The sequence below is a fragment of the Leptinotarsa decemlineata genome, unplaced genomic scaffold (genome assembly GCF_025532065.1).
Source record: "Leptinotarsa decemlineata unplaced genomic scaffold, Ldec_3_MD MMD2_tig00000251_RagTag_RagTag, whole genome shotgun sequence".
Taxonomy (NCBI): domain Eukaryota; kingdom Metazoa; phylum Arthropoda; class Insecta; order Coleoptera; family Chrysomelidae; genus Leptinotarsa; species Leptinotarsa decemlineata.
In genome coordinates this window covers 8033812-8061257 of record NW_027412547.1, presented here as the reverse complement: position 1 = coordinate 8061257, position 27446 = coordinate 8033812, and the positions used below count along the sequence as shown (strand labels likewise).

At 32.9% G+C, this 27446-nt stretch overlaps 2 protein-coding genes and 1 long non-coding RNA gene across 3 annotated transcripts in view; 1 reads left to right on the top strand and 2 right to left on the bottom strand.

Moving 5' to 3' along the window:
• LOC111508549 (MAP kinase-interacting serine/threonine-protein kinase 1) overlaps nt 1-4815 on the top strand; it is a 44727-nt gene extending 39912 nt beyond the window's left edge. The window contains exon 5 of the mRNA XM_023164095.2: nt 1325-4815. Coding sequence (XP_023019863.1) covers nt 1325-2011 — 687 coding nt within the window. The 3' untranslated portion in view covers nt 2012-4815. The remainder of the gene's footprint in view (nt 1-1324) is intronic.
• A 2861-nt stretch (nt 4816-7676) lies between these two features.
• Nucleotides 7677-20665, bottom strand: Skp2 (S-phase kinase-associated protein 2). Its single transcript, XM_023164098.2, has 8 exons — nt 20304-20665; nt 20021-20249; nt 16936-17047; nt 16594-16817; nt 13122-13405; nt 11642-11769; nt 10267-10426; nt 7677-8957 (listed from the first exon to the last, which is right to left on the bottom strand). Exons 1-8 carry the CDS (start codon nt 20354-20356, stop codon nt 8765-8767), a joined length of 1383 nt encoding a protein of 460 aa, XP_023019866.1. The 5' UTR covers nt 20357-20665; the 3' UTR covers nt 7677-8764.
• Nucleotides 20666-23594: 2929 nt separating this feature from the next.
• Nucleotides 23595-27253, bottom strand: LOC141481667 (uncharacterized). Its single transcript, XR_012465091.1, has 3 exons — nt 26885-27253; nt 25767-26831; nt 23595-25711 (listed from the first exon to the last, which is right to left on the bottom strand). It is a non-coding gene; the product is annotated as an uncharacterized lncRNA (long non-coding RNA).
• Nucleotides 27254-27446: the final 193 nt, after the last annotated feature.

Sequence of the window (27446 nt, the reverse complement as noted above, 5' to 3'; positions counted from 1 at the left end):
ACCTGGGGGATTTTTGTTATGTACACTACCGGTAGTTGTGAATTTGGATACAAGTTTCCTCATATATTTTCTACAGATAGGACGATTCGGAAAATGTTCATTGAAAATCTTTTTGTTCTCGTGGAAATTACACGTCGCGCCGTAAATAAAAATCGCTTCAATTTTTTCTCGTCTTTTGGACGAGTATTGACCATTTTGGAGATTGACGTGGTACCTTTCTACTAGTAAAACCGAACACTGAACAATGACGTTCATTGTCGTACTGACATTTTTTTACGTTTATATAAACAAAAAATAACTTGACAAACCTTATCGGGTTGTTGGAATTGCCATATGGCAGATAAAAAGGAATATTTCTAGAAATATCGATATTAATGTGTTTGTCTTCAGGAAATTATTAAATGTTCCGCCATTTTGTAGTAGGTGAAGATATTGGCTTCATATTCTAGGGTTGTGAAGTATTCCTCAGGAGCTTCAAAATGATGTGCCACAAGACCCCCCTTTTCTATTTAATTTTTTTCCCATATGGCGCCCAGTTGCCATCTTGAAAGTTTCATCTGTCAATTTCACTTCAAAATAAAGTATTCTTGCATTAATTTCATTATCCCAAATTTCAATTTTTTGAGTTGACCCGTTCAACAAATAAAAGGGGGGAACATTAAAGAAATGCAATGAACATTCTTTCCGTTAACAACATGATGGCACAGGGAATCCCAAGTGTGGTTTTATTTAGTATTCATTTATTTTTTTTGAATGAAGTCAATTGGTATTATGCCTTCACCTCATCATTATGAAATTTTATGGATTATACGAAATGATTATAATGACATTGTGGTTGAGGAAGTTTATATTTCTGCAAGTTTTCATGGTTTTGAATGGGTTTTTCTGTTAACCAGCTGTTAAGCTTGTTAATAACAGCTGTTAGGCCTGTTCTACAAGACCATAATAGATTATAAACACATTTATTCTAATATCTATGATATTGCTGTTTTGGTTCATATACTGAAGTCGTATACAAACAACCGTCAAAACTCAAAATTAGTATAATCTAAGAATCCTACAGTTGGGATCGAACCAACATTCACAATAGAAGTGGTTTCGTGAGTGGAAACCACTCACCAATCGGATCTTGCCTGATTGAAAACATTTCATTTATATACTTTTTGTGTATTTGGTGAATGTATTTTCAAATCGGCCGTATGATTTTGATGTTGATATCGGCCGTATGATTTTTGATGTTGATATTTTCATCTTCTTTAATAATGATTTCGAAAATTATGTTAACTAGAAAAATCCCTTTGATTTAACTGTTTGATTGTTACAGGTTGGTAGTGCTGAGTTCATGGCACCCGAAGTGGTAGAAGCATTCATTGGAGAATCTGAGACAACCGCTTATGATAAGAGATGCGACTTGTGGTCTCTGGGAGTGATAATGTACATTTTGCTATGTGGTTACCCTCCCTTTTACGGTAAATGCGGCAGAGACTGCGGGTGGGAAAAAGGAGAAAACTGCAATTTCTGCCAGGAACTCCTCTTCCAAAGCATACAGGAAGGCAGATACGACTTTCCAGACTCGGATTGGGACGCCATATCAAGCGAAGCGAAAGACCTCATTTCCAGTCTGCTCATAAAAAATGCGAGTGAGCGTATTAGCGCGCGGAAAGTCCTGAAACACCCATGGCTGAAACTCGCTAATGACTCTGTATCCCTCACTACCCCAGCTATCATCAAAAGGAATGATTCTGCACTGGAATTGTCCCAATTTGCAGAATCTGCAATGGCTGTGAACAGAGTGGTGCAACAACATTTCAGCATGAATTTGGACTACATGGAAAAGACCAGTGTTCATTCCCAAGAAATCCCAAGGAAAGCGTGCGCATCGGAGAACATGTACATGTTTGGCTTGAGTCCTCCTAGCGAGAGCAATCTGATGCAGAGAAGAATTAAGGCCGGCTCGTGCCAAGTCGTGTTACCGCCGCCTCCGCCGACAATCCCAAGTCCAAGCGGTTGAAGTTGCCCATCTCGTGAAACGATTTGAAATTCTGAAGTAAAGTTAAGTTTTCATTCGATTTTTTGGCATTTTTACAGAAAGTTTAAATTCAGTTGATTGCGTTGTGTTCTGTTTTTGGTCGAAGCACAACAATCTGTTGTTTTTTGTTTTTTCTATTGTGAAGCTGGACTATTGAAAGTATTGAGGCATTTTTCCTAACAGAAAAAATGTGGCAAAACTACCTATAATTGGGCAGCTGACTTAGAACGGCGAAATAGTAATTCAGACAAGAATAGTACTATCATTAGTAACTAATATTTCATAATATTGCCTTTTTTAGGGAAGCTCGTTCTAGTCTCCGAAACAAGTGAGTTTTGTTGCGAAAAACTAATCGAGAACAAATTTTTCAAAAAACCATAAGATGCACTCTTTGCAAAATCTTATTCAAAAAGTTCCAGATAATCCTGACAAGATTAAGGTAGATAATGAACAATTTCATTGTCTTTCATGTTCAGCAATTTTTTCAGCTGCAGCACTAATAATTTGTTTTGCACTATCAATCTTCTGTCAAAATTATGGGAAGTATATCTCCTTACTATATTTCCAAATATAAATGTGAGCTTCCTGGCTATAATCATGGGTATGATTTCAAAAATTTTTCCTGTGATTATGTGTTAGTATCGTATGTCAGTTGAAAAACTTCAACCATGAATTTCAATAAATCGTATCACAATTTTTAGGAAGTTTTAGCTCCTTACCATGTGTACCATCGAATTCAAATGAAAGCAAAATGCTCTAGTCTATTTAAAATTCAGTAATAAAACTCAAGTAGGTATATATGAAAACTCTTGGAAGGTGAACAAAATAATTTCATTTATGTTTTCAAAAAATGTAAATGTTTAAAGAGATATCAAAGTAAAACTTTTTATTTGTGAAATTATAAAACAATGATAAAAATAAAAACAACAATAACAATTAATTGGCGCTCCGGGGCGAATTCATTGATTCCAGTGACATCAAGTTATTTTAACCGCCTTGTAAGTGTTTTATCATATACAATTAGGGTTTATTACTCCCTGTCAATAACGAAACAGATTGTTTTTCAAATGTTGAACAAACTTATTCTAAATTGCCTTAGCATAATTGCGGATTTTAATAAGTTTCAAATTCGCCGCCGAATCTTGTAATAATTGTAAATCTCGGTAATTTGAAATGCATAACAAATGTATTTTTCATTTTTTTTTTTTTTTTTTTTTTTTAGAAAAATCTAAATGTAATAGGATTTCAGAAAAATCAGGTTCAAATAATTACTTTTCCATTGACCACATGAATTTGGGGAAAATCTCTGCTTGGATTGAAAATGAAAATATTGATGTGGATAGATTTTGATTTGAAGGTCTCGAATTATGATCTGAGTAATTTTGAAATGGCTTGATGCGTACTAATTGAACCAGCACAGACTGTTGGACCAAAAGAAAATTCACCAAGTTCTGCCAAAGCAACTCTAAGTCCAAATTATAACTGTAACCAATTTCGTTTATGTTGAGCTCACTGTACCATTAAAACATGAAATTTATTGAAAAGACACCCGATTTAGCAAGGGGAAACGTTTATTCAGTTTCATCAAAATTATTTCATGTTTTTTGATACATTAAGAAGACATCCAATCAAATTTGAACTCAACTTTATAGGTTTCTGAAAGAACTTAGTAAATTCATTGTCACGACTTTGAATTAATTCAAGTCTCCTTCAAATGAAAGTATTATATTTTTGTGGGATGAGAAGAATCTTGAATCCGAATAGTTCTTATTGATAGCTCCAAGCATTCAGTGCTAGACGGTGCCTCAATATGAATTGATGGTTCAGCTATGGCCTAGATTTAGATATCTCGCTTGATTTTTAATACTTTTGTATGTGTTTAGGTAGATTGAAGTAAGTCTACAATGTGATAATAAATAAGCATCTGACATGCAAGATTAGATGCACGATAGACTGTAGACCGCCGTACCTGCTTTCATTTCAGTGAGATACGGAACGTAAAATTTTTGGGCAATGCCCTGTTAAGTACTGACAGTCCATTTGTATTCTAAGAGTCCTATATAAGTTTGGATATTTTTTTAAAGATTTTGTAATGCTCAAGGGTAGTTGTCCTTAAAAATGACTGGAGTGGTATCCAAACCAGGGCGCGTATCAGCAAATACCAAATTGGCAGAAAAACTAAATTATCTTTGAGTCCGTTAGCAGTTTCATCAATACGGATTCTTTAGATGATTTTCAAACTTATCCCAGTGTTCTCAATAAAAATGACTGCCGGTTTGGTGCTTGTTACTTCCAACACTCAGGGTTGTAATGGTTGGATTGGCGAGATATTACAAAATCTCGTTGAATGAATGTTGATATGTTTGTGATATTCAGAATGAATGATATCCCTAAATTGTAGTACCCTACAAATTGGAGTATTGTTTTTCTAAGATTACTTTAAGGCATTTATTAACGTACTGTCACAGTACGGTCTGTTTCCAATCAGTTTATACCAAAAACAGATTATATTGAGAAAAAAATTAAAAAAAAATTATATCATGGCTGAATTGCCGTGAGTGCCATTATTTTCTATTTATATTTTTATAGTCGATTCAGTATGGCATGTTTTCTTATTTTTTCTTCATACTGATTCAATTATAAAGTCACAGAAATTATAAATATTGTTGAAAATTTGGTTACATCGTTTTTTTACTTCAAGCATGCCAGCATTGGGTAAAATAGTGATGGTGATTATGAACCAAGTGTGCTTTAATTTCTTATGAATAAAGACCGATTTTTTTAAAGTTAGTCGTTTCATTAACCTTTTCCCTTTCCAAAAATTACTTTTTTTTCCATGTCTAAACTTTTAAATAACATGCATTTGATAGGATATTGAATTTGAAATAGTTTTGATTTTGTGAGCCTGTTTTCGCAAACAGAGAGCCATTTTAGACATTGTAATTTTCAAAAATTTCAAGCAGATGTTGGCGAAACCAGTTTTCAAATTGGAACAGAATATTTTTGACACGAATATTGTTCTCTAGCTAGTTCTAGTTCATGTTTCTAGCCACTGGTGGGATCAAATTTCTCTACATTTTCAGAGTCTTGTTCAGTTTTGCTAAAATAATTTACATAATGTGAATTTCCATGGGCTCATTCAGGCTAATTTAGTTTTTTATTGAAAATTATATATTATAAAAGTAAATCATCCCCCAAGTATCCCACAAAAATTTTCTGGTTTATATCTCAACAACTGAACAAGAGCAATTGAAAATGTGAGATCGCCCGCGGTACATCGTGACGTCACACCAGACAAACGAGCTTCGAGCTGTGGCAACCGGACCTGTAGTTGGAGATTATGAATCGCTGCTATCGTCAATTTTATTTTCTTCAAAGTAATGTATATATCAATTCTGGGTAACTGGCATTTTTGAGACAAAAGTTCTATAATAAATAAAGAGTAGATACCTTGGGATTCCAAGACATAATTTTGGATTTTTCTCTGTGACGTAAATACATCTTCGCTCAATATTGTTTTTCAAATTCCAGTCTTCAACTAATATTCTAGACATTGTAGAATCTGATGATTTACCAACAGAAGTCATGTCTGATGTACTTAAACTCTTCCTCCTCGGAGGAAGTTAGTAGTCATTTTTTCCAATACTTTCTGTATTTTCTATTACTTTAGAACGATTTTTTTGTCCTGTGTACCTGCTTCATCACATGATTTGATTTTCAGCGATATCTTCGTTACAAGTATTCAACAAAATTTGTTTTTCCTTTTTTTGAACAAACGGTGGAGCTTTAGATGTATGGGCCGTCGGTCTATCAATCAAATATATGCGGAATTACGCCTGGTTTCAAAATATTTTTTTCCATTTTCATAGTTTTGATATACATGTAATTTTCTAAGTCTGTTTCAACGTAAAATTCAAAGTAGTGCTCAGAGTAAAGTATAATTGTTTTATTAATCATTATCATTCATACTTACATTAAAATGATCTTTGCAACAAAAATGCTTCCGCTTGACAGATACAAAGTCGGCCCTCCGCATAACGCGCTGCCATAACTTTCGTAACAGTAAAATGAAAATTTTGTTTGGTGCAGTTACCAAAGAATTCTTGCATTTAGGAACGTTGCGATACTTGTGACGTCATTGTTTATCATTATTCATATTCACGCAGTTGACACACTGCAGTAAACAACACACAACTTTCTTTCTACGGCTTTAGCACACGTATTTCTCTTATCCGCCAGCACTCCACTGTTGTGGAATTGGCCGCGGTGGTAGTGCGCCCGACTCACGATCGGAAGATCGTGGGTTCGATTCCCGCCTCGACCAGATATTTTTCTCGAGAGAATTTATCTGGTTGAAGGTGGAATGATTCTGCAACCGTGTTAGGAATCACACGTTAAAAGGTAATACCTCGTTAGTCCTTAACTCGCACAAGTTCTCAACTTTTGAGAGTTGTCGTTCGTATGGGGGCGATAGCTGATTAACGGATTTTAAACAGACTCCCTTGTCGCCGAGTCGACGTCAAGCTTTACCACGCCCCGTTTCGGTGAACAACAATTAATTTGAAGGGGAAGATAAAGAGTGAAAATTCATATTTTTTGCAGATGTACTATTTGAAACATAAACTTTCAAATTATGAAATAAAAATAAATTTGTTTAATGAGCCCATTTTTCAAGAAAATTTCAAATGACAATATTTTCATTGTGATTCCTATTTTTTGAAAATTCAACTACTTTAGAAACGATTGAAAACTGATTCTTCCTTAATTTGTTGTGATACATATTACATTGAATTTTTGAAATTATTGTGGCGCTGGAAATATGAAATGTAACATCAGCATTATTAAATGAATATACTTTTCATAATTTCATATAACATTTATTTATCCATTCTCTAACGACAAAGTATATAGATTTGTATTCTATAAAAAAAAAAACAATTTGGTGATAGTATATTTCTTGAGCTGCCTTTAATTTATAGAAAAGTATTTTCAGAAAAAAAAAGTCATTACTTTCGATTATGAACGTTAAATTACACAGAAAACACTTTCTCTCATCCAGTTTGTTTCCAATTATTTAAATATTGATAGAGAAGTAAAAGGGTGGAAAACTTTTTCCGAAAAATAATTTAAGAAATCTTTTTCCATAAGCGAAATTCCCATGACAGGAAATCAAGTAACTAGTTATAACGTGCAGATTTGTCTCTTCAAGTATAAATGATTTTAAAAAGTCACATGGCGTGCAATTGCAACATAGTATGAAAACATTAATGTTTTTTCAACAGCATCTCTAAATAGGATGATGCTTAATCCTCAATAGACAAAACAAGGTATGGTTCAAGTAAAAGATATAGTGTTCCCTACCTTCCAGCAGTTCCCCTTCAATAACACACACAACGCGGTACTCATTCTGTTGGTCACCGTAACATTACTTCAAATTTAATTTTATGACTCTTCAGCCAATCATAAAACTCGGTTAGTAAAAATTATCCAATACGAACCGCCAATTCTTCAGTCCACGTGGACTAATTCGTAGCGGCATAATTCCTTTGTATTGTTTTTTTGGCCTTTGACTTCGCCGACACCTTTAAGATTACTATATCGTTTACTTCGACTATAACTATACTATAAGAAAGGTAAGACGAGTCAGACAAAACTTTAAGGCACATTTAATGATTCTTCCCAATCATACAAAAATAGCTTTCATAAATAAACAATATAAATATTAAACAAGTCAATATAGAAAAGGGCAGTATTATTAGTGCACACTATATCACTTCTGATAAAGACAGAAAATCACCAGATGAACTGTTTATTATTAGCTGTGGCAGTGGTCTATAATAGCAAATACCATAAAATTTTCTCATGTTTTCACAAGATTATATTATGCATTTCCAGGGACTAAAAAAGAGGTCATCAGTTTACAATAAAAATACTCAAAATTTTCAAATAGTGTGTGTACACTAGGAAGTTCTCATAATTATTAACTACCCTAGAAATAGTCTCAAAATAAAAATTCTCAATTCTACAATATTTATATTTCCTTTCAGAAACATTCATCAACATAGAAATGTCAGTCTTATTCGTTAATGAGTAATTGAGATTATGAGATCAAGCAAGCCATTTTCATTAACACACATTAGTTTCCAGCATTTTCAACAGAATTAGAGCCGATTCCCTAGTATCTATATTATAATGATCAATGTTACATTTTGGTAAAAATTCCTCAATGCATCAATTTTGTAATAATAATTGCATGGTGCAACTAGATATGTGACTTTCTTCTATACTTTCGTGACTGTTATAGGTTAAATTAAGTTGCAAAATATGAATGTTTTCACACAAAAACGTATTTCAAGTATGATAACCCATGAAAATATATAAACCACTTTCCAGAAGTAATTTGAGTTATATTTAATTTCTATAGTAAAACAAATCCAAGAAACTCATATATTCTACGTTCCATTCAGTGATTAGCTGTTATTATTAGCATTATAAATTGAAAAGTCTAAGAATTCCTTGTTACAATTGAATATTTTACAGATAATTTCTTTAGGAAACAGTTAATATGATCAGATTGGATTTGAAACCTCCAATTCCTGTGAAGTGAGAAGGAATCCTCAACTTAGAGCATATATCTGAACTTTTATTTTGAGACCTAATTCCATTCAAAAAATCTAACTTATATTAAAATCACAAAATTCGAAAACGATTTCTAATAAGTCAAACATGAACATGTCAGTCGCGAACTCTCATATTCCATATACTGGATCTTCTCAGACCTACCGTTGGTCTAGCTACTGAACTAAATTTGAACTTATTGATTTGCACTTTCGCCCCCAAACTCTCCTGTACTATCCGCAGCTCGTCAATGTCAATATAACCTCCATGAATATCCAGGTAGGAAAGGTTGTACACTTTTTTGAGGAACCTGAAATTCAACTCAAATAAATATTTTGTAATTCATTCGAAAGATAATGTGGACATGTCACATAAAAATTTTAAAAAAATTAAAACGTGACTTATATGGACCAAAAAATTTAAAAAACCATGACTAATTTCAAACTACAGTAGTTCCCAGTGGATGCTCGAATTGTTCTCTATTATCTACCATACATGAGCATAAATTAGTCTCCAAATGTCTGACATTTTTTAGAATACGCCTGAGTTGAAAAAAAAATCTGTTATAATTTTTTTTTAACCAGCTGTCGCTAACGAACAACAACCCTCAGGGTTGTGCGAGCCAAGGATCAACGAGGTTTTACTTTTTAACGTGCGATTCCTAGCAAGGGTTGGACGACAGGCAGTGGAATCAATCGTCCAGCTTCTGGGCTAGAACCATCAGTTCACACAGCTTTCTAAAAAATCAGTGGAACAAACTACTCACGCCAACCTAAACGGCTACTGTTACTTGGGGTGAAATTGTTTTCCCGCAAGAGGGCGCCAAAATCACTTTCCCTATTCAAATTCTAAGGCTGAACGTCTCCGTGGTATGGGGGAAGAGGTATGACAGTTTAGGTTATGATATTCAATCTATTTCGTGTTTGTTCTAATGTTCAAATTTGACTGTATGTAAAAACTTTTCATTGTCAATTAGATGCAAGTTTCAAAATTAGTAACCATTTCAAAACACTGAACAAACTGACCTACTTCCAGCGAAGACAACATTTCTTAAAAATACAATCCAAAGCAACACTTCAAAATCCACTCATGATAAAAAGCGATGCATGCTGTTATCATCACACTTAGGATCGGGCTTCTTCAATCCAAAACAACCGGAGTTGTCTTGGTAAACTATATCTTGATATTTCACTCTTTTTGCATCCTCTTTTCAGACAATATTTGTCTCACCTGGAGCTGAAAACTCCATTGCAAATATTGCAATGGCTTATTAGCTTATTAGCTTGTATCTGCCGAAGGGAATGACTAGTACTAATAAACTCGGCACTCCTCCTGATAAACACATACAATATTCCCTAAAGTATAAAATAGGGTAAACGTCAGTAGTGTCATAGGCGAATATAATTATTGTTGTACCAAAGAACCGAGCAGAAAATATCAAAAATAGGTGTTAACACTTCTCACACTAAAGTAAAAAGTTTGTGACTAGTTCCACATTCTGCGCTTTCTATCTCTCAAAAACTTATAGAAGAAATCGTGTTTCACATAACACTCTTGATAATTTTAGGCAATTACCACAAAGGTCATAATTTCAAAACAAATCAATAGCAACTACTTACAATAAAGCCTTATAAGGTATAAGGTAACATCTAGAAAGTGCAAGAAAGTTAAGGTCTTCTAATACTGTTATGTGTTTCACAGCCTCTCCCGTAATTGCAGTGCAATCTGATAAATCTAATTCCCTGAGTCGAGGACAGCTTGTTACCAATGCAGCTACATCTGAAAAAATGATGTGAAAGTATAAAAAAACAACATTAACATTAATTTTTATCTATAATCAAGATATTTAACTCAGAATTGCAACTTTAATCCCAGTCCCGATTTTGTTCTCTCTAATTTAACTACAGAATTTCAAATTCAAAATCAGAAATCCGACTTTACATGATATATATATATATATATATATATATATATATATATATATATATATATATATATATATATATATATATATTTCTTATCGCTGTAAATTGATGGATGTAGCCATTACTACGTGGTAGGAGATCATAATGAAAAACTAAACATGGATCTTTCTAAGTTTGTTTTACCATTTGCATTTGTGACTAACGTAACTGCAGTTTTGTTCTATAAGGCCATTTTCTAAAGAATGAATTACACTGAAAATAATTGATAATATTAGCCCTTATATATCTAAACATCACTGTAGTTAATCACAGAGGTACCCTACTGTATTGAGTACCTGAATTTTGTTTACCTGTGACAATGTGAGTACGTTAATTAGAAAACCAATGAGTAAATTAGAACGATTTGAACATTTAGCAGGATAAATCCACAATGCTTATGCTTATGAATTTCCAAGGATTCCAAATAATTAAGTTTCCAACACTTGCTTGTATGGTATGAATTGACGTTTTCAAACCATTCCTTGGGATGCAACCACAAGTTTCCGAATCTAAACGATATGAGATTTTGCACCATACAAGCAAGTGTGGGAAACTTAATTATTTGGAATCCTTGGGAAATTCATAAGCATAAGCATTGAGGATGTATCCTGCTAGATGTTCAAATCGTTCTAATTTACTCATCGGTTTTCGAATTAACGTTCCCACATTGTCACAGGTAAACAAAATTCAGGTACTCAAATCAAGTCAAGTACCTCTATTATTACCTTAAGTGGTGTTTAGATATATAAGGGCTAATATCATCAATTATTTTCAGTTTATTGTATTCGTTTGAGAATGTCCTTATAGGAATAAACTGCAGTAACGTATGTTAAGAATACAAGTGTTGAAAAAAAAAACATAGAAAGTTTCATTTCTCATTTTTAATTATTCTTATAGCTAATTGATACTCATGAAAAATTTGAGGATTGACAGTTTTTACAAGTCACGATTGAAGAAAACAAAATCCGGGCTTTTTTAAATCAATCTGTGGGCACTCCAAATAAGTTCTGGAAGACATTGAAACACTCACTTTTATCAGATATCAATTTCCTACAACCAGAAAAATTTAACCTATCCATTGAAGATGGTAAATTTTCACAGATGTATTGAATGCTGGAAGAGTTCATATAAGTCCAAGCAATGTTCAGTTCTCTAATCCTAAAAAAAAATATTCATAGTTATTTAAATATTTACTCTAATGTAGAATACTCTGCAGTGCAAGATATAACAACTAGAACCATTAATAGATAAAATTATGTGAATATCACTGGGAGGTAATTTCTTGTGGAAAATATTATACTCTTATATAAAACTGAAATAATTTCAAATGTATCATCAATGCAAAAACGGCAGACTGACTGAGTCTAGCCTGAAAAGTTGCTGCAATAATAATAGAATTGTTCAATAAGAACTGTTGGTTTCCTTTTCAGAGAAAAATTGTTCTTACTAGCACTAGAGTCCTGTAACTTATTAGACTAGATGCAGTAGTGAACTAGTATAGGGGGACTAGGATCTCTATAACTTCAAAGTGAAAAGAATCAACTGTTAAGGGAGGTTAATTATCTGCTAGTATTACTGCATACTAGACTGATCTCAAACCAACATTTAGGATAAAACCAAAGGCAGAGGTAGCACTAATGCTGGAAGAGGGGCAAGGCTTGCTTATTTAGGAATAATGAGCAATGAAAACAATAGCAGCAACAGTATTGGAGCAATTTTTAATCCTTCAATAATAAGGGAGGCAAGAGTGGGTAAATTCAGACTGAAAAATTCACCGAGAGAAAAATTGAATTGAGAAAAATTGGAATCTCGTAATAAATAGAGAAACAAACATCAACATGTTGAAAGACCACATGACATGGATGTAATATTTCGACTCAATTCACAGTTCAAATAACAGTTATCTCAAGAACTTGCTTGGCAGAAACACTGTTATACAGTCAGGTCAAAAAAGTGAACATGGAACACGAGCTGGGAGTGCTCTAACATTTCAATACCACTTTTGTAGAACGATTTATCTTTTGCAGCCATAATATCTTCATTCGAGCAAAATTTCTTACCAAAATTATTTAGGTATTTTACTTATCAAATTGAAATATGCAGAATTAAGGCCATCGACATCTCTTCTAGTGTTAACACTATAATATTTGAGGATATCATCACGCTCATGAGTCTTTTGGACAAATATGGTTGAACATCTAGAATAGTTGGATGGTCAAAATCAAAAATGTTTCTATATTCTTTTTCATGTTCAACATGAGCTGTGGAGTTTTTTATATTCATCCAAAATTGGATCTGTATAAAGTCATACAGAGAAAAATATGTTGGAATGGATTTTATAAAAAGTTGGGAAGTTGAACGCAATAATTCTATGAAGCTGCAGTGTTTTCCAGAGGATTGTACATTTCAGATGGATAATAAAAGCAAAAAAGACCCAGTATAGTGCTTTCTATATTGTTCAGAATTCTCTATAGATTTTTGTTTTCGCATTGAGGAAGATTATAACTTACTTTCTACAATTCGTCAATAAATACTTCAGTCCATCTTCCATCATTCCCGTAACCATTGCAAAGTTGATTACCTCTATATCCCTATTGGCCGATAGTGCTATCAAAACATCATCGTTGACAGGCACATTTTCCAGACTCAATTTTTTTAGTCTCCTACATTTTCCAAATAGCATAACAAGACTTGCAGTGGATATAAACGACATACTCAAGTCTAAATAAAGTAATCGTGATCGAAAATCTGGAGATGCAGCTTCCATGTCTGGTAATATGGGTGGATACAATATCTGAGAAAATGAGAAGTAGATTTACTACAAAAAATACACAACAGAGCACAGCAAATATCAGAATAAGTTCATACAATGTGTCATATTGAAGCTGGAGAACCGAGGTTCTCCCTATTTGAAATAATGTAGTAGTGGTAATAGTAGTAGTAGCAGTTGGAAGCTTTTTAGATTCTATTAGTCCTCCGAAAAACAGACTATTCATTGCTGACCTTCAGTTTGTCCTGGATACATAGAAGCTTATATTAGTTCTAGTGTCATATTGGTCATTTCAAGATATTCAATTGAAATCTTTTTCCCTACTTTGGTCTGTACACGAATTTATGACAAGTTAATCTTTAAATTTTATAATCAGTGTGACGTTAAGATAATAATTTGGAATTAGTGATTGATATGTAAAGTTATCATACTTGTCATGACACCAAAGAATCCCACATCAATCTGTCGAGGCCTTGGGTACCAGCAATCACAATGCCCCGATGATTACAAAATCAGAGTGCTTGACTACACAAGTGAAATGTCATAAATTAAATCAATTACATTATAGGACTGACAGTAGATAAACAACAGTACGGTATAGTAATGTCCATTACTACAATATACAGTGCAGAAGTAAATAGTCTCCCTCTTAAATTTTGAAAGGACAAAATTCAATGTCAAAGTTTTGGTATAAAACAAAAATATTTTTTTAGTAATTTTATAAGAGTGAGAGTTCATTTCTCCAAAAAAATGTTTCAATTTGTTTTTGAATTTCTCTATGGATTTCGTATTTTTCATTATTTCTGGTAAGAAATTATAAAAAACAACACCTTGGTTTAATAATGATCTGTTGGATTGGTCTACTTCGAAACAATTCATTTGTCTGATATTATAGTTCCGGACATCTTCAATTTTTTTAAAATATGTTGAAATTTTTGTGACAGGTAAGCATTTTATGTATAAACATACATATTCTCATTTTATGAAGAGTTTGAATATTAAAAGCATTTATATAAATTTCTAGTCGGTTCCAGATGGGTTAATTTATAAATACATTTATAACCATGTTTTGGAATCTTTTTTTAAAAGTTTCAAACTTACACTTCAGATTTTACAAAAAAAAAAACTCAGGGTGTCATGTCAGGTGATCTAGTGGATCAATCTAAGGGACTAATCTGCCTATCCATGGTTTTTGAAAAGATCACTCTTCATAATGAGGTGTCCCATCTTACCGAAACATAATATCAGTTGAAAACTCATTTGAGTTTGCTAGAATTATATCATTTAGGCCTGATACAATTTTGCAAGATATCCAGATATAGAGGTCAAACTGAATTTTTTCCAAAAATATTGGTCCTACAATGTGTTGAATTATTATCAAGTACTACAGTAAAAGTCTGATAATCCAGCACGTTCGGGACCGGATCGGTGCCGGACTAACGAAAATTCCGGTCAAAGGTGCCCCTTCCTTTTAGTGTAGGCTTTACCCTAAAACAAATGTACTTTGTTTTTTCAACTACATACATACATAAATCGTAATTATAAGAGCAATTAGGTTAATAATTAAACTACAAATACAGTATGCAAATACAACAAAGTTTATTTTACTTTTCATATAATGTATGTACACGTACTGTAAAACATATTTCACTTGGATTTAAAAAAGTAACGAATGTATTTTATTTTTTTAACTTTTGGCGTTTAGTATAACATTTATATCTAATGATATGGAAATCAATAATTTCTGAAGCACTGTAGCTAGTACTAGCCTCAGCAAAAGAGCTAAACTTATTTAGTGATTCTGCAGCTTCTGCCCAGCTGATTTTTTCCTTTTCTTTCGATTCGGCATTTGAGTCACTTTCTTCAAGATTTTGAGTAGGCTGAGGGTTTACTACACTGTTGATAATGTCATCGGTTAGTTCTTGTTCAACAGGCTCATTCTCGTCAATTAAAAGCCACTCCCCTACCTCATCTTCAGGCAGGTTTTTAAGGGGTTGTCAGCATTTCTAATGACATCAAAAAATTTGGTCGAACTCCATGCCGAAACTTGAAGTTTCTGAGCCAACCATCAGAATAATTACATTCACTTTCAGCAACTCCTATATCTTGGCCGAATTTCTTTGCCTTTTCAGCAATCATTGGCCCTGTTACTGGCTTTCCTTCAGAACGTACTGCACTAAACCATTTGAACAATACACTATCTAGATGTTCCAGTTTTGGTTTTTTTGTAGTTTGTCTAGAAGCCAACTTTTTAGTTGTTACTGATTGAGAAGCAAACTTCATTATTCAATCTTTTTGTTTTTTAAAGTTATAAATAGTTGATGAGCCAATATTAAACTCATTCATTGAAAAATTTCTATTCTCACCTTTTTCTAGCCGTTTCATGATTTCCAGTTTCTGATTGAGAGTCACTGTAACTTTTTTTGTTTCTCTACTTTTGAACTCGAAGGCTTAGATTTTGAAAACATGGTCACTGAACAGTTAGAACGAAACTCACTTTATTTATTAGCAGTTTCAAAAGTTACGTACGTCACTACAGATAAACATATTATTACAGTAGAGAGTACTGAGACACAGTTTACTGCGATGTGAAAGGACACAAAACAACAACACACAAGAAAATGGTGAAGACGCTTCATGATTGATTAACTGTACTGCACTGCACCTGTATTTGTTGTGACAGCTGAGACAAGCCGGATGCTAATTGTTTCAGAGCAATACCGAGCGCTTCCGGATGATCCCGAAGTACTCCGAAAACTTCCAAATAGCTCTCGAGTGTTTTTATTTGCTTTGAAGACACATTTTTGGAGAAAACCAAAATTTTTACAATGCGATGCCGGACTATCAGGTATTCCAGACTGTTTCTAATTTATTCTATAAATAAACAGTCCGATAGTACCTATAACTCATAAAATTACATTACAATTAAACTTAGGATTTAGCATTCAATTTTTCGTCTCCTCCACAGGCAACTAGACCCGCAGTTCCCATTGCTGGGATAGCAACTATCACCAGCCATGTGGAGACCCTGCATGGCACAAATTAAAAAATTATTATTTTTTCAAAACGTTTTCCACCATCTTAAATATGACACACTGTATAGTAACTTTTGAGGAAAGGTATGAATTTTTAAAAATTCTTGCTTGAATACATAGTGAATAAACAATGTTCTTATTTGAATACTTTATAACCTGTACATATTCCATATTCACCTCAGATCTTGCCAATCTTAAAATAATGACTTGTTTGCTTAATATTTTTCCTAGTTCTCCTCGTGGAAGATGTTTATTTGATACATCCATCCTCGTCCAAAGGCTTTCATCCTGAGAAAGTCTGTGAAACCTTTGAGATACTAAAGATATATCTCTGAGGTAAGTTTTTGGTAACCATCTCAGAATATGTAAAATCACTTCATCCGATAGTAAGTCAAAATAATCTGCAATTGAAAAATTAATTGTATCTATCTAATAGTAAAATTTGAAAAAATTATTGAGCTACTTTCAACACTTTTGAAACTGCTCTATGAACTGAAAATCCGCTATAAGAATGCTTACTTGTTTTATTAGTGGGGCGGATCATTGGTTTTTTCACTAAAAGGGCGTCCCATTCTCCCAGACTCAATTTGTCTAACGATTCCTTTGTTAACGTTGATTCTAATAAAGTCAACTGAAAAAAAAATTGAACTTGTTACAGTATTTAGTATTTTTTTATTTATTTAATTTATTGAGTCACTATTCCAATGATTGTATCTTTATCTAAATTGCCATTTATCGATTTGAGTGAATAATGTTCATGATACTTTTTGTATCATGAATTGTGTAACAAGTACCAATGCAAAATTTAAAGAAAAGGAAAAACAAGCATAAAACACAAATCTTATGAAATTAATCGAAGAATTCCTTAATATATAATGACATATTTTCAATATATACTTTTTTAATTATTCATTTAGTGAAGAGCTTTAAATAATTTGGAACATAGTTATATCTCAATATATTCCGGTCCACCATCATATGCTGAAGACCTTCATTCATTCAGGGATTTATATGAAACACAAAACTGTAATTTCACCAAAATAAACGATAATCAAATACTATTGAGTCTGTGGAAGTAACACCTTTCTCTGATTACTACACTATTTTAGCACTAGTATACACATCACAAACATTGTAATATAACAAATGATAGGTAATTTTTTTTTAATAATTGTTGAATTCAGTTCAACAATGATCTTATAAAATTATGTTTTGGACAGAATCCATTGATATGTTGCAATATAAAAAATAAAATGCTCAGTCTCATTTCAGTCTCATGCTCTTTTAGAACAGTATGATATGCAAGTATATCATTCATATAATGGCAAAAAGACAAGAGATTTCTATAAAATTATGATCGTCCATACTAACAAATTTATATGTTTATAATTCAGCCATCTTTATGTCAGAATGATGAATTTTGTTATAACATACCAGTTATGTGTAGAAAATAACAGAAATTTTAAATTTCATGGGCTTGGAAAGTTTGTTTGAAAATAAAAATTTCTGTTTTTTACCACTTTTATTTGTAACTAACTTACTGCAGTTTCGTCCTATACGATCATTTTCAAACTTATACATTGTAATGATTCATTGTTAGTTTATTGATGTAATGAATCATTGTTAGTTTATTGTATGAGTATAGGATGAAACTGCAGTAACGTTAGTTACAAAAAAAAGTGGTAAAAAACATAGAAATTTTCATTTCTCTTGTCATTATGATTTCCTACCACGTAGTAACGGCTACATCCATCAATTTATCATTTGTAATTTTTTTTATTATTGTGTTGATTACAAGCTCCTGAAGTATGATAAAATTTTCAGCTGTGTTCATTGTCCACTTTGTCGCAGCCGCTAAGGAGTTAGACGTGTTTAAATTATGCATAAAAAATGGAACAAAATGTGTGAAATGATTTTTTTTGTCCCTTAGGAGCTGTCTGTCTTGTCCATTTAATCTAAGTCTCCAGAAAACACAGCCTCTTGGGCTTATTGCGTTTATCCTCCCATCTTCTCATGACACCCATTCCATCAGTCTCGTTCCCTGTACTAGTTTGTACAGGTTCTGTGTTGGATGTTCTTCATATTCTTCTGGACGTAATTTTGTATGTCCATATATTGCCTGCCTCCTGTGATTCAGTGCCTCACATTCACATAAGATGTGTAGAGCTGTTTCTATCTCATCGTTGCATAATCTGCAGCTGAGGTCTCCGTTGTAAACCCCCTTTTTATTCAGGTGTCCTCTAAGCGGATAATGACCGGTTAGTAACCCTGTAATTATTCTGTGTCGATCCTTACTATATTGAAGTAGTTCTTCGGTTCTTTTCTCGGACGGTTCCCTAATGAAGTTTCTACTGTGTGCTTCTTATTGGTCCATGTCCAAATCTGGTTTCATACCAATAATTTTGGTACCCCCAGAGCTAGTTCAGGACCTATATATGAAGTTGATGATCCGTTTCTAGCGCATTCATCAGTGATTCCTGAATGCCCTGGCACCCAGTACAAAGTTAATTTGTTCCTATTTGCAAGTTCATTCAGTTCTTCATGGCATTCCCAGAACAGTTTTGATGTCACCTTCGGGTTTGTCAGAAACCCTAGTGCGCTCTTCCGCCTGAAAGACGGATGTGTATAGTCCTAGCGGATAACTGTGAAATGTTAAAAAAGGCCTATGATGAGCCTGATATGAGTACAAGAAGAGTTAACAAGTGGCATATGCATTTCCAACACGGTCGTGAAGATGATAAAGATGACGAACGCCCCAGACATACCGGCACATCAACAACCAATGAAACTATGGAAAAAGTGAAAGAAATGTTATGAAAGATCGCCAAATCACAATCAGAGAACTTGCTGATGATGTTGGCATATCGATTGGCTCATACTCATGTTTTGTATATGAAATATGTGGCAGCATAATTAATTCTAAAACTGTTGAATTTTGAACAAAAACAACTGATAATGGAAGTTGCTCTGGAGTCACTTAATGAAGTCAATGATGATGCAGAATTACTGAAACGTGTCATAACGGTTGACAAAACATGGATATGACATTGAAACTGAAGCTTGATTGTCACAGTTGAGGCATTCTAGCTTGCCAAGACTAAAAAACTAAACAAATGTTAGAGCTTATGCTCACTGTGTTTTTCGATTTTAATGTCAGAGTGCATCATGATTTCTTGCTACGGGGTCAGCCAAAAGGAAGTACTATCTTTGCGTGAAGCAATCCAATTTGTGGAAAAACAATTCATGGCTTTTGCATGCGATAATATACTTGTTCACACTTCATTGATTGTTTGTGAAATTTTGGATAAAAATGATACTGTAACAATGCCCAGCCTTCTCATTTGCTAGACATGGCTCATTTGGAAACATAATTGTTAATACAATAGTCAATAAAGAAATCTATCACCTAGCTTTACAGACCGAGTATATCCTCAGTCTGAAATTCTTGGAGAGTGGGTAATCATTATCAAAAAATGAAGTATTCTCATTTTCATTATTATTCACAATAAATTTGTAATTAGGCTTGAATGATGGCCAACAGTTTTCAGGTCCAGGGCACTTATAGTTAAAACAAATCTACTACTGAATCAGAAAATTACATTACCTGTTTATCTCTACTATTTGGGGTCATAGACACGCAGGAGACATCTATAGCTCCTGGTTCACCTTTATTAAAAATTGTATCATCATCTGTGAGTTCCTCTTCAGGATCGCCATCCAAACGTCCTACCCCACGGTCAAAGACTTCATGAAGGACTACATCATTTTTGTTAAGACTCCAATGACCACCTTTATCCAATTCATCAACTTCTTCATCATACCTTGCACGTTTGCTAATAAATTGAAAAATTAAGAATATTTTATAAATGTTGAGTTTTGTAACTTACCGAGGTGGTGACCTACCAATATTAACGTCAACAGGTTGTAATATGCTGGACATTGTTAAAAACAGATATTTTCCCCACAACTTATGATGACTTTCCTCAAAACATCTTCCTTCCCTCCAAGCTCCAAAATGCAAAGCACCAAATCATAGAAATACAAAAACTAATAGGTTAAGATTTTTTTACGTTATTATGTTGGACACTCTGCAAAAAAGCGCGCATAATATTCAAAGAGAGGCAAAAATTAGAACAAGTTTTAAGAGATTCCCTACACATAGAATATTCTCTAAAATCAGTAAATCAACATTTCTACCAATAATTGAAAATATTTTGTATTCTTCTTTTATTTAAAAATAGTAATGAAATTTGTTTTGAATCTCACAGAAATTTTTGAATATATTTCTGATTGTTTCTTCTTCATATTCTTTTTTTTACTTTTTATGACCCTTTTTGACATATATTAATTGACAGATCTCATATGATACAATCCAAAGCGTTCGATTGTGTAAATCATGGAATACTGCTCAGAAAATTGTATCATTATGGCAATGATGGAATAACTCATAAGTGGTTTGAATCTTACCTCACCGATAGAAGTCAAATAGTTAAAATGCCTACTTCATTATCAACTGTAGCTAGTTTTAACAGTGGAGTCCCTCAGGGTTGTATTCTGGGTCCCATTATTTTTTCATTTGTAACCCGTAAACAAGTTGATGTGGTTTATACGGACTTCAGCAAAGCATTTGATCAGGTTTCACATCATCAGTTGCTCGTGAAATTATCAAGCTTTGGCATTTCGAGGAGCCTTCAATATCTGCTGAAATCATATCTTAGTGATAGACAATTATTTGTGGAATACGAAGGAATTAAATCGTTTATTTTCAATGCAACTTCCGGGGTTCCTCAAGGTTCAAACTTGGGTCCACTATTATTTCTTCTGTTTGTTAATGACATTTCTGATAATATCAACTCTGAAAAACTACTTTTTGCTGATGATATAAAGATTTTCAGGGAGATTAAAGACTACTCTGATTGTATATCATTACAAAACGATATTACTTAGTTACATGATTGGTGTCAGAAAAATGAACTATCATTGAACATAGGCAAATGTAAAATTATGACTTTTGCAAGAAAATCCTCAGTATAAATATATAAATACAAATTGGATAATATAACATTGGCAAGAATTACCGAATCGAGAGATCTGGGTATTACCTTTGATAAAAAACTAACGTTCTCGTCACATATCGAAGAAATAACATCCCGTGCAATGAAAATGCTAGGATTTGTTATGCGTAATAGCAAAGAATTCTCATCATTAGAGGCAAAATTAGCTCTATATATTATTCATTGGTCAGAAGCAAACTGGAATATTCTGTTTAAAAATCTGTTTTTCCGTTAATCAGCTGCCGCCCCCATACGAACGACAACTCTCAGAAGTTGAGAAACTTGTGCGAGCTAAGGACTAACGAGGTCTTACCTTTTAACGTGTGATTCCTAACACAGCTCCATATGGAATCCTTGTCAGGGGAAATATATATATTGTATTGAAGCTGTACAGAAAAAGTTTCTGAAATTTCTTTATTTAAAAAAACATGGATCTTACCTCATAAGAGAGTATAGCTATGATTTACTCTTGGAAGAGATCAACTATACATCACTTAAAAAACGCCGCCAAATTAACGACTTGATTTTTATATACAAAATCATACATAATCAAATCGACTCCTCTACTTCACTTTCATCATTGAATTTTAACGTTCCTAGTATAACTTCCAGGTCACATATAACTTTTTAGATCGACGTACCTAACTCACAAAACCACTTTCACTGTCCTTTGACATCTATGTGTAGAAGCTACGATAGTCTACAAAACATAGATATATTCTTCTTACCATTATCTCAGTTTAGGAAAGCAATATATAATGCACTGCAGAACTGATATGTTATATGGTATGTAATGCTAATATAGATTACGTTTTATGTTTAATATTTGTTTTTCAGGACTAATATAAGCTTTTCATTTTGTATTATGTACTCCTGTAATTGGGTCTCATGACCTGTTGGATGTATTTTCTGAATAAATAAATAAATAAATATAAATGATCTGACATTGTTGAATATAAAGGAAAAGTTCACATTATTCGCAGATGATACCACAATGCTATGGCACAGTACAAACACCTCAGATCTCCACAAGGTTATATCTTTAAATATCAGAGGATTATCAAGGACTGATGCGATGTTGATTTCTTATATTTAAATATTAACAAAACTAAATTGATATCTTTTCGGGGTTCTATTTATAACTTTCCTGTTACTATTAATGAAAGTATTATCGAGAATAAATTAAACACCAAATTCCTGAATATTATCATAGATAACGACTCGAGATTTGAGGACCACATTAGTATTCGCACTAAAAAACTTTCTTCGGGTTGTTATGCGGTAAGAATAACTTCCAGAGAATTGGGATCTTCTGCAGCTAAATCTATTTACTATTCACTAGTAGACTCACACTTAAGATATGGAATTCCGTTCTGGGAAGTATGTTCTAGAACGCACATGAATTCTGTGTTTGTACTTCAAAAAAGAGCAACACACGTTATCTATTCAAAATGAAACTACAAGATTCCTGTAAGCCTATATTCATCAGAAATAATATTTTGACAATTTACGCGATTTTCATAGTAGAAACGGCCTTGGCACTTACTAAAAGCTCAGTAATCTACAATGGCTTAACAATATTCAATCACCTGCCAAACGATGTTAAATGTATAGAAAGCCCCATAGAATTCAGAAATGCAATCAAAGGTGTACTCTCTGATAGGTGTACTCTCTGATACTCTCTGGACGAATTTTATGACGATAACTTCCACTAACACTTATACATCGTACCCCAACTCAATGTTAATGTCAAACTAATAGCATGTGCAATAATTTATATCATGTTCATGTTTTGTATAATTTTTCTCTTGATTTTCTATTCCTATGTCTTATTAATATATTTTACAACTGTGGACATTTTCTTTATTGTGTAAACATTTGTTTTTCAACATATTTTCATTTGTATATGATATTTTTATAGGTTTTAAATTGTATAGACTTAGTTTAATGCATTTTGAGCTTATTCACACACGCTTTGTCAATAAGATCAATTCTTCGGACATTAAAGCTTATTTATTATTATTACATATTAAAAGGATTGTCTGTTCCTCGCTTATTATCGCCACTTTTCCGAACCGTCGAAAGACAAATTATACAGAATTCGATCTAAATAGTAATATACAGTGTTGCCACAGACGTTTGAGAAAAAGTAGCAGAAATGGGTATGAAATTGGAGTAGAAATTGAAAAATAGTAGTAGATTTAGAAAAAAAAGTTGTTCGGTAACCGGTCGCATTTTTTCAATTTAGTTCATTTTTTGTTGAGAAAATGATTATTAAAAAGTACAAATAATGAGTGAGGAAAGTAGTTGAACGGCAACACTCTTGGTCAGATCGAATGTGACGTCAAAGTTTACAATAATCTAAAGAAGTGTCAAAAAGCTTGTTGCCTGTTGAAAGTGTTTGCGTTCGAGTAAAGTTAAGATAGTCGATTTTTTGTGTTGCCATGACAAGTTCATTTGACAGTTGACGACCAATTGATAAAGGGTGTAAATATGGATGGATTATTCCAAATTATTCATTAATTATCTATCTTTCTTTACATTAAATCGTCTGACTTCACCTTCAACCACTTGGACTTCATCAAGTGTAATAAATCCAAATCTTCCAAAACGAATTAATCTGTTTACAGTTCCTTTTCCTTGAAAATATGACAAATGACAATCCAAAGTTTTCGAATACTTTAGTAGCCCTTTATTGACGTCATTCTTGTTCTAGAACAACTAGTCTCTCCGTTTTGTTGACAGATCGGTACGTTCCCGCCAGGCGAGAACGTGTTGATCTGTCAATAAAAAGTTGTTAATGTTATAGAATTAGAACCTCGTCAAGAAAACGCCACTTTTTTCATGAGTTTTCAGGACCTCCAGTAATTCGATTACTGTCGATTCTTGGTATTCGAAATATTCCCATTACTAATATTTGGCAGGATATTTTTAAGCAATCTGTCCGAGTCTAAATAAAAGGCAGAATTGTTAAAGGCTTAAAGACAAAATGAATGATTTAATGATTTTTAACAAAGTTAAATATCAAAACAAAAATTATAACTTCTTAAACAATGTAAAAAATATTTTCATCACAAAAACAAAAAATATAACTCCTTAATCCTACTACTAAAAACAGATTAGTCCATTATACAGTCTATCATTTCATTTATCACAGTTACCATTAAAAATAAGTAGGTTTTCAGTTCAAATACAAACAAGTAAATGCTCTGGAAAACTCTCAAACAGAAATAGGAATAATGTAAATGGCTATTTCTTAGCACTAACTTTATAAAAAGATTTTGGTTTCAACACAACTTAAGATATTTTTTTGATAAGTCTTGCAGAAGGTTCAAATTGGTAACACAAATTAATCCCAAAAGTGATTTTGTATGCATTATTGAATCGCAAGTGTCAACTTCTAATCGATTTCTCTGCTTACATTTAATTAATGAAAGTTGGGAAAATATTCTCTCAGCTGCTGCCGAAGAATGTGGAATTGTCATTATGGCTTTAATAACTTGATACAAATTGGGAAACATAATTTCATCTAAACCATTTTTGATTTCCATTGCAGAATTCCAAAATTCTTCAAAGTTCTTATGTACTTTACTTTGAAGATCTGCCGCAGAACTCACTAAACGGTACTCAGAATTTAAGTTTTCTACATCAACATAAGGGATTAATTGAGGGAAAAAATCCAAAATTTTTGTAATAGAAAGATAATTACCAGATAGAACCTCTTTGGGAGAAAATTTTTTAATGTACAATAATAGTGGATCTTTGAAATCAATCCGTTTGGTTATTTGTTTACATAATTCTATATAAAACCCAAGAGCATTAGTTCTGAACTTTGAGAGTTCATTTTTATCTAAGGATTCACTATCAATAATCTGCTCAACTTTGGCTCCAAAATACATTTCCTCAAGTTTGAGGAAATTATGCGGATTTCCAACATTTACCTCATCGATAGGTGTTTTATCCCAGTATTTCTTGTTTATGAAATTTCGTAGAAATGTTTTGTACAATTCTGTCATTCTTATTAGCAACACATCCACTTCACATGTTTCACTTTGGAATTCTTTGTTCAAGGTATTAACATACCCAAGGGCCTATGAAAGAAATGAGAAATAAATTTTATAAATTGGGGTTTTCAAGTTTTCTAATATTTGGGACATAATTCTCAAATCATTTGTGAAAACAGCATTTGTAAAATGTAGTTTGAGTGCATCCCATGACTGAAGGACCCTTTCAACAGCCGCCTGTAAGTAAATACTATTTAGATTTTCCTTAGACCTCAAAATTAAAATATAATACCTGTAATGATAACCACCTTGTCTGACTTGTTTTCAAAAGTTTCAAAGGTTTTATTTTTAAAAATTCCTGGTATTCTTTGAAACCCTCAATTCTCTTGGTACTATTTGAGAAGTGATTAATGATGTTTCTCAAAAATTCTTCCACAGACTTGAGCAATTTTACAGCTGCTGCTGATGCACATAGATGTTACGAATGGCATATGCAACCCATGACTATTATTTTAGGGTTAATTTCTCTGAATTTGGTTTGCACCCCTACTTTATTACCCATCATTACAGAGCAATTATCGGCCCCTAAACCAGTCATATTTTCTATAGTTATATAGAAAAGTTTTAAAAGTTTTAAAACAGTTTCAAACAAACTTCTATCAGCCCTAGAAATCTATCTTTTATAGAAACATCATCGTGAAATCTTATAATGACAGCCATGGATTTTTTAGTTGAGATGTCAGTAGTTTCATCAATTATTAAGCTATATAATTTATTTATATTCAAATGCTCTTTTAGTTCTGTTAGAGCTTCTTCAACCAACTGATTTTTGGTCAAATTTGTAGCCTTTGTTCTTCCAATTTCCAATTGATTTGCAATGCTTGAATCGGGACATGTAGATGCTATCAACTTTGGTATACTGTAAGTTTAAGTTCGGCAGCTTTCACGGAATTTTTTACATGGGCTTTCTTAGGATCAACAAATTGCCGGATTTGAGCAGTTGTTTTCAGAATGCTACTTTTTAATTTATGACTTTTACTTTTGAAATGTCTATCAATATGGTTGTAGTTGCAAGGTAATTTTTTATCGCATATCTTGCAAATAGGCTCTTGCTTTACACATTGTAATGAGGGGAATTCTTCCAACCAAACATTTCTAAATTTTTTAGTGTATTTTTTTCTTTTTTGCTGGTTGTTCAGAAAACTCGCTATTTACTGAGTCACTCGATTTTTCATAAGTACATGTATCTGGTTTATCTGGAGATTGGGGATATGTTATTGACTCATTAACATATTCTGTTGATTTGGAGGAGGAGGCAACAGGTTCCCCAATATTTTTGGATTTTCTAATAATAAATCTGTAAAAATATATTCGTGAAAAAAGTGGATTGGAATATTGTACCAAACTTACTTATCCATAATAATTGCCCTCAACAAAATACATACTTTTTTTAGTTTCTTCGTACAAAAATAACATTGTTATTTATTTTTGACATTTGACTATTGTGCTCTGTGCCTCTGTGCTACTGTGCAATAGTGCAGAGTGCAGTGTGCACACAGAACACAGAGCAATAAACTGCAGACTGCAGTGTTGCCAGAGCAGCAGTACATCATTTCTAGATGTTGTCCATGCAATTTTTATATAGGGAGGATACAAGATGATCATTTATGGAGATTTCACAAGCACCAGTAATTGTTAAAATGGAGTAGAATTTTATAATTTGGAGTAGCGGAGTAAAAAATAATCAATAGTAGTAGATCTACTCCGATTGGAGTAGCTGTGGCAAGTCTGGTAATATAGTATAAAATTAGCATGAAAAATCCTTCTGTTTAAAACTGATGTTTGTGTTTTTAGCTTTATATCGAACTTTTTAGATATAAAGTTCCTTTATATGCAATGACTTGACAGTACATGGTTACATATCGTGAAAATCCTTGGAGTTGCGAGACAGCCAATTTTATGCTAATTAGTC